The 8,688-nt window shown below is 40.7% G+C and overlaps 1 protein-coding gene across 1 annotated transcript; it reads right to left on the reverse strand.

Moving 5' to 3' along the window:
- Positions 1 to 5,479: 5,479 nt before the first annotated feature.
- Positions 5,480 to 5,797, reverse strand: LOC138894051 (uncharacterized). Its single transcript, XM_070178725.1, has one exon. The coding sequence runs from the start codon at positions 5,795 to 5,797 to the stop codon at positions 5,480 to 5,482; it is 318 nt and encodes a 105-aa protein (XP_070034826.1).
- Between the last annotated feature and the right edge of the window lie 2,891 nt (positions 5,798 to 8,688).

Below are 8,688 nucleotides of genomic sequence, written 5' to 3' on the forward strand. Positions count from 1 at the left end.
AAATTTTTGTTTTAGCACCCCAAAAATCATTCGGAACCTTTCGAACACAAACCATATATGCATTTCAATCATAAAACACGCTCGCACATTCAAAACACCGAAAAGATATCATCTTGACCCGATATGGACCATGGTCAAACTCCAAATCCTTAACTAGTTTCTCAACCAATGATGCAAAACACACTCGAGCCCCTGGAGACCCCATCCAACCATATCAACAAGTACAAATATACTATCCAAACTTATCCAAAGCCTCAAAACACCCACGAGAGTATTGCAACAAAGAATCGAGGCTCAAACCGAATAGAATTTCTCTTAAGTTGTTAAATCTTCATTCTTACAAAAGAGTGTCTGAATCATGCTTAAACACTTCAGATTATTTCCAAACTTTTCACACAAGTTCAATTCAACTATATAGACCTATCCAAATTCTCGTAACACCAATTGGAGGACAATAACATCAAAGTCAACTCTTGGTCAAACTTATGAACTCTTAAACTTTTCAATTTGCCAACTTATGACAAATAATTCTTCTAGGAACCTCCGAAACCAAATACGAACATACGTACAAGTCCAAAATTATCATACGAACCTATTAGAATAATTAAAACCTGATTCTGAGTCCGTTTACCCGAAAGTCAAACCTTGGTAAACTCTTTCAACTTAAAGCTTCAAAATCAAGAGTCATTCTTCCAAATCAATCCCAAACCACTGGAAAACCAAAACCGACCATACTCTCAAGTCATAATATATTATATGAAGCTGCTCAAAGTCTCAACCCACCGAATGGAATGCTAAAGCTCAAAACGACCGGTCAGGTCGTTATAAAATAATACTCAATCATCCTTGTGGCACACTGAAACTATACATGTGATCACAACATGGAAAGAAACTACCTCTGGTCTAGCGGCAAATGCATAGAAATGAGCCTAACCACCACTTGACTGACCTCCACCACTGGGTGACCTTGACCCGTACGACCTCCACCCCGAGCTGGCTCAGCGAGTGGTGTAGCAACTGGTGCAGGAGTCATAGTCTGGTCTCCCTGCTGTGATGGACCTCTGTAATGACGGGGGAAATTCTTCCTCACATGCCCCAACTCTCCACAATCATAATAACCTCAAATCGGGAATGATTGTGGGGCGTGAATCGGACCCCGAGAATTGGAATAACCACTAGAAGAACCTAATATGGATGAACCCTAGACTAGTGGAGCACGATACAAGCCCTGAACTGGAAGTGCACTAAAAGACGACTAAACCAGATGAGTGTTGTATGAACCGTGGCTAGCTAATGAACCATGAGGAACATGACGGGCCATCTGAGTGGGCCTAAAGAGATGAGATCTGTTGTGATGAGACTGGCCACCAGATGAGGTACCCACTTAAACCAGCTGAACCATAGGGCCTCTTGCCTTCCCGCTCCTCGCGCTCAAGCCTATGAACCTGCCTCAAGCGCCTAGAAATCTCGTTTTACGACCTAAATCTCAACATGTTGTGATGACGCCTATCACAGTACTAGGCAAGACGGCAATCACAAATAACTATGTATTTTTAATTGAAAACATGATGTAATAGGTTTAAAATTGAAAAATCTCATAATAACTAATAAGAATAACTGCGATTCAAATAGAAATTCCCTAAAATCCTGGTGTCACCGAGGACATGAGCTACTAAATATCAACACAGTCAAAACTTCTAATACAACTGTCAGGAAAGATAAAACAATGCTAAATAAACTGAAAAAGAAAGGAGAGTCGAGCTCTGCGGACGCCAAACCAGCTACCTCAAAAGTCTCCAAGCAGGTAATGCTCCAAGTCTAGCAACCACCGGGACCAGATGTACCTGGATCTTCGCACAAAGTGCAGAGTGTAGTATGAGTACAACCGACCCAAAGTACTCAATAAGTAACAGGACTAACCTTGGGTTGAAAGTAGTGACAAGCTCATAAAGGTATAGTCCAAATCCAGATAATAACGGTACATATATAACAGGAAAATAACAGTAATAATTCAGAAAAATCTCATAATCAGTTTATACACAGTACAGAAATGTAGACATGCTTTCAAGTTTAAGAGTTTAAGCTCAACACTAATAAAATATGCCAAGTATAACTGATGTGAGGAATGTTACATCTTTATGTCTATATGTCAAATGTGCATGTCACATGTAATGCATCACAGTGATAAACTCGTATACTCACACTCTCAGAGTACTCAATCTCACTGTCTCACACTCCCCACTCATCACCCTCAATCACTCAGCACTGTACGGTACTTGCGTTCACTACTGGTATGTCAGACTCCGGAGGGGCGGATCCTGCCCAAGCGCTAATAAAACCTGCTGCAGCATACAGACCGATCCCATCATGTATCAATAATACATGCTACAACATGCAGCCCGATCCCATCATGAATTAATAAAACCTGTTGTTACATGCAGCCCAATCCCATCAATATCACTCACAATCCGTCCCTCAGGCCCCAACTCAGTCATTAATCTCTTCAGTCTCTCTGGCTCACAAATCTCATGCCAATCAGCCCAAACAATGATAACATGATGTAAAATTAAATGACGACAGTGACTGAGATATGGCATGCAAATGATGAATGTGACTGAGTCTAAAATTTGCAGTTAAGTAAATAATTTAACAGCAAAAATGACCTCAGTAGGTCCCAACGGAATAAGCATATAGCCTAAACATGATTTCTAACATGGATTTCAGCTCAATTACTCTAACACGTAGGGATTACATGAATAGAAATAAGGTTTGATAAAAACACGGTACCGCAGAATCAATCGAGTCACAATTACTAAGGTGCATGCCCACGCGCCCGTCACCTAGCGTGTGCGTCACCTCAATGATAAAGCTATGTTCTTTAACCAAAGTCAAAAAGTCAACCCAGGGCCCGCGTCTCAGTGCGCGATAAATTTACAAAATCTGGACATCCATTCAATAACGAGTCCATCCATGCCAAAATCATCCAATTCCAACCTTAAATCGCCACTCAAATCCCCAAATCTTACTCTCAAATACATGGGTCAAAAATCTCCAAATTCAAACATAGATTCATGACAAATAGGTGAAATAATCAATGGGTATTAAAAATATATGGACAAAAGTGATTACAAATCACTTACCTCTTGACATTTAGTGAAAACCCCTTCATAATTCGCCTAAATACGAGCTCCCAAAGTCCAAAAATGAAGAAAATACTCTGACCCTCGTTTATATCACTTCTGCCAGCGAAACCGCACCTGCTGCTAAGAACATTGCTTTTGCGGAATCGCTCCTACGGTCGCACGTCCACATCTGCAAAAAAACACTAGACCCCTAACTTATTGCACCTACGGTCCCCTCTTCGCACCTACGAGAACGTTCTGCGGTCTCAACCTCGCTCATGCGCTTCCGCACTTGCGGAGTCCTTCCACTTCTGCCGCTCCACCCCTTCCTGCCCATTTTTGCTTTTGCGGACCTTCTTGCACAGAAGCGCATCTGCTTCTGCGAAATTTCCTTCGCACCTGCACTACCAGGCTTCCTCCCCAATTCTCTCATCTGCGCCTACATGGCCACTTTTGCGGCTCCGCACCTGCTGCCAAAACCTAGCAGGTGCGATTACATCAGAACAGCTGCCCACAGAAATTGCATAAGTCCAACTTTTGATCGGATTACAATCTGAATCACTCCTGAGGCTCCCGGGACCCCATCCAAACATACCACCAAGTCCTAAAACATGATACGAACTAATTTGAGGCCTCAAATTACATCAAACAACATCAAAAACACAAATTGCACCCCAAAATTCAAGCCTAATGAAACTAATGGATTTCCAACTTTTACAATCGATGTCAAAACCTATCAAACCAATTCTGCTTCACCTCAAATTTTGCACTTAAGTCATAAATGACACAACGGACTTATTCCAACTTCCAGAACCAAATCCGAGCCCGGTAACAACAAAATCAACTCTCGGTCAAACTTCTCAACTCTCCAAACTTCAGCTTTTCCAAATTTTGCCTATTGAAGCCAAAATCATCTACGGACCTCCAAATCAATAACCGGGCACACTCCAAAATCCAAATTCACCATACGAAGCTATTGAACCATCAAAACTCCATTCCAGAGTCATTTACGCATAAGTCAAAATTCGGTCAACTCTTCCAACTTAGGCTTCCAACCTTGGGACTAAGTATCCCAATTCATTCCGAAACATCCCTGAAACCAAACCAATCATCCCGGCAAATCACATAACAACAAACGAACATAAAATAAGTGATAAATGGAGGAAACGAGGATATAATACTCAAAACGACCGGCCGGGTCATTACATTCTCCCCCTCTTAAACACTCGAACGCGTCTAGAATCATAAATGGAGCCTCAAATAGGTTTGGATAGCTGCTCCACATCTCTTGCTCGGTCTCCCAAGTATCCTCCTTGACTGGCTGACCTCTCCACTGTACTTTCACTGAAACTATGTTCTTTGATCTCAACTTTCGAACCTGTTGATCCAAAATGGCCACCGGCTCCACATCCTAAGTCAAATCCCCATCTAAATGAACCGCGCTGAAGTCCAAAACATGAGACGGATCACCGAAATACTTATGGAGCATGGAAACATGAAACACTCGGTGAAAACTCTATAGACTAGGTGGTAATGCAAGCTTGTAAGCCACCTCTCCAATCCTCTCAAGCACCTCAAAATGGCCAATATACCGAGGTCTCAACTTGCCCTTCTTCCTGATCCTGATAACACCCTTCATGGGCGAAAATCTGAGCAATACCTTCTCCCCCACCATATAGGCAACATCACGAACCTTCCGATTGACGTAACTCTTATGTCTAGATAATACCGTGCTAAGCTGATCTTGAATCAACTTAACCTTTTCCAGAGCATCCTGAACCAAGTCAGTACCCAATAACCTAGCCTCAACCGACTCAAACTAACCAACCAGAGACCGACATCGCCTCCCATACAAGGCCTCGTACGGAGCCATCTGAATACTCGATTGGTAGTTATTGTTGTAGGAAAACTCTACAAGCGATAGAAACTGATCCCAAGAACCCCCAAAATCCATAACACAAGCACGCAACATATCCTCCAATATTTGAATGGTGCGCTCAGATTGTCCGAATGTCTGAGGTTGGAATGTTGTACTCAACTCAACTTGTGTGCCTAACTCTCGATGCACTGCTCTCAAAAACTATAATATGAAATGCGTTCCTCGATCTGAAATAATGGACACTGGCACACCGCGAAGGCTAACAATCTTGCGGATATAGATCTCTGCCAACCACTCCGAAGAATAGGTAATCCCAACTGGAATGAAATACGCGGATTTAGTCAGCCGGTCCAAAAATTACCCAAATAACATCAAATTTCTTCAAAGTCCACGGGAGTCCAACTACGAAGTCCATGGTGATACGCTCCCATTTCCACTAAGGAATCTCAAACCTCTGATGAGGCATATAAATCCGACCCTACATCCACAACACCCTATCATCTCCAATAGAAACCTCCTTGGCACCACTGTGCTGAACCATGTCCTTAAGGACAAGCAAATGGGGTTCATCAAACTGACACTCTCTAATATGATCATATAAAGAAGACCGAGAAACCACACAAGCTAGAACCCGCCTAAGCTCCGAGACATCTAACCACACAAACAGATTGGCCAAGGCCTGAACATCTGATGCAAGCGATCTCTTACCAATAGAAATATATGCAAGGCTTCCCATGCTCACTGGCTGTCCACTCAAGGCATCGAACACCACATTGGCCTTCCCGGGATGATACATAATGGTGATATCATAGTCTTTTAACTGCTCCAATCATCCTCGCTGCTTGAAATTTAGATCTTTTTGCTTGAAAAAGTGTTGAAGACACCGATGATCTGTAAATACGTATCAAGACATTCTGTAGAGATAATGCCTCTAAATATTCAATGCATGAACGATGGCTGCCAACTCCAAATCATGAATGGGGTAGTTCTTCTCATGAGGCTTCAACTGGCGTGAAGTAAAAGCAATCACTATACCCTCCTGCATCAATACACACCCAATACCGATACGAGAAGCATCACAATACATTGTATAAGAACTTGACGTTGAAGGCAAAACTAGAACTGGAGTTGTGGTCAATGCGTCTTGAGCTTCTGAAAGCTCTCCTCAAACTCATCCGACCATCTGAATGGAGCACCCTTCTAGATCAACCTTGTCAAATGCACTGCAATGGACAAGAAACCCTCCACAAAGCAACTATAATATCCGACCAAGCCAAGAAAACTCCGAATCTCAATAGCTGAAGACGGTCTGGGCCAACACTGAACCGATTCAATCTTCTTCAGATCCACCTTGATCGCCTTGCTGGACACCACGTGCCATAAGAACACCACTAAACTAAGCCAAAAGACACACTTGGAGAACTTAGCATAAAGATTCTTCTCCCTCAACGTTCGTAGTGCAATCCTTAGATGTTGAGCATGCTCCTCCTGACTACGCGAGTACACTAGGATATTTGTCACGACCCAAGCCGATGGACCGCGACGGGCACCCGGTACCTTACTCAATCGAGTACTAACATAACGTATCTTTTCATGTCATACTATCATAGATAACTGAGCCGGAAAGCTTCCATGAGATAAGTAGAATACAGCATATAATACCAACTTATACATAAGACATACGGCCATATAAGACCAAAATAACCACTCGCACTGAACATAGGCCGATAAGGCCATACAGTCTTTAACGTACATGACATCTGTCCACAAGCCTCTATGGATACATAATTTTCATAAAGGTTGGGATAGAGTCCTACCATACCAAACAATACCCATCTAAATTATACTAACTAAACAAGCAACTCCGAAGCAAATTGAGCACACCAACATCTTCCGCTGAGCTGATAGCCTATTTGGAGGGCTCTCGACCTGTCTATCGGGACCTGCGGGCATGAAACGTAGCGTCCCCAGAAAAAAAAGACGTCAGTACAAATAATGTACCGAGTATGTAAGGAATGAAAATCAGTAAATGATAGACATGACAGGAACATGGAGTAAAAGACTCGACATGTACGTTTGCATATCTCTGTGAATCATTTCATTTTTTATAATGTCATACATATGCGTATAAATATCATACCATGCATAGGTATATGCGTTCATAACATCATTAAGCCTCTGAGGGCATCCCATCATATCATTTCGGCCACTGTGGGCAAATCATCAACGTATACCAGCTGATCGGGTGGTGGTGCATATATAACGCCATAACTTTCCCATATCTCATATACATATACATACATACATATATATATATATATATATATATATATATATATATATATATATATAATGCTATCTGGTTAATAATATGACACATGGGGAATCTGGTTAATAATATGACACATGTGCATGTATAAATGCATGAAATGCATATGAAATATGTTAATAAAATCTCTCGGTACGTCATAAGACCATTATGCCTCTGATTAATATCATGAAATAAACTTTACCAACTTACGTATTTTTGAGATCCATGAACAGATGATAAAATAATATGACACATGGGGAATCAAGAACATAAGCATCTCTAGTATTTTTATAAATAGAGTCATTTATGAAAGTTGTGTATTTGCTCATTTCGTTCGTGTCGTATAGATCATGCTAAAAATAAAGAAGGGATAGCCTTAATATACCTGAGTCGATTCTCTTGAAAATCCCTCTAACATACATTAACTTTGACAAAACACGTGACGACAAGATCGGAGTAAGAAAAATTTGTTGCTTAAAATACTAAGAAATCTTGTTTGATTCATTGGAGATGTTGTGAAATTTTGTATGAACAGTTGAAGATTCGTACTTAGCATTTGCTATATGACTTGCGTTTGAAACTTAGGTTTTGTAACATACAAACATTTCTGTTTTGAATGCATAATCATAATGGAATTGTGACTTGTGTCTTTTAATAATGGACATGACTCACGTTTTATGTGTCTATCCATTATTAAATGGAAATGACTCACTTTCTTTAAGAATTGCCACATAACTTAGTTACTTTTGAGTCATAATTCTTTGATTCTTTAGCTGCCACGTTACTACACTTTCAACTTATCCAAATTTTCACCCCTTCTCCTTAATCAATTTATTAATCCTTCACTAATTTAATAATTAACCAATTACCCACATAATTAAGAATTATCTCAAATTACTTAAAATACTACTCACTTTTAACATACCTTATACACCTTACTATCATGGTCATGTGGTACCTTGTATGGTACTAGTCCATAAATATAGGGTATTATAGCTTGGACCGTATTTTTATCTCAAAATGACAAACTTCGACGAAACTCATTTTCTTTGGTTTGCTTACCCTCTCACCTTCACGAACTTGTTTGAAATAGCATAATACTTATAACCTCAAAAATAATCTCATTCCCGAGCTTACGTTGATTAACTTATGACGAAACTTCAACATACGAAAATGCGGGATGTATCATCATTCCCCACTTTTTGAACATTCGTCCTCGAATGTTGAGTGATGCACTTATAATTATCATAACCTATAGTTCTTGCGAATACTTTAGTACTCTTATTGCCATCTGGGCAATTGTTCTGTGGGTAAATCAAAAGGCCAGGGCATTCCCCCCCTTTAGGCCTCTTGCTCATACCACGACTTGTGGTCGG

This window comes from Nicotiana tomentosiformis, chromosome 6 (assembly GCF_000390325.3).
Source record: "Nicotiana tomentosiformis chromosome 6, ASM39032v3, whole genome shotgun sequence".
In the NCBI taxonomy this organism is placed as follows: Eukaryota; Viridiplantae; Streptophyta; class Magnoliopsida; order Solanales; family Solanaceae; genus Nicotiana; species Nicotiana tomentosiformis.

Coding starts and splice junctions, on each gene's coding strand:
- LOC138894051 (XM_070178725.1), bottom strand. CDS start 5,797: ATGTATCATCCCGGGAAGGCCAATGTGGTGTTCGATGCCTTGAGTGGA.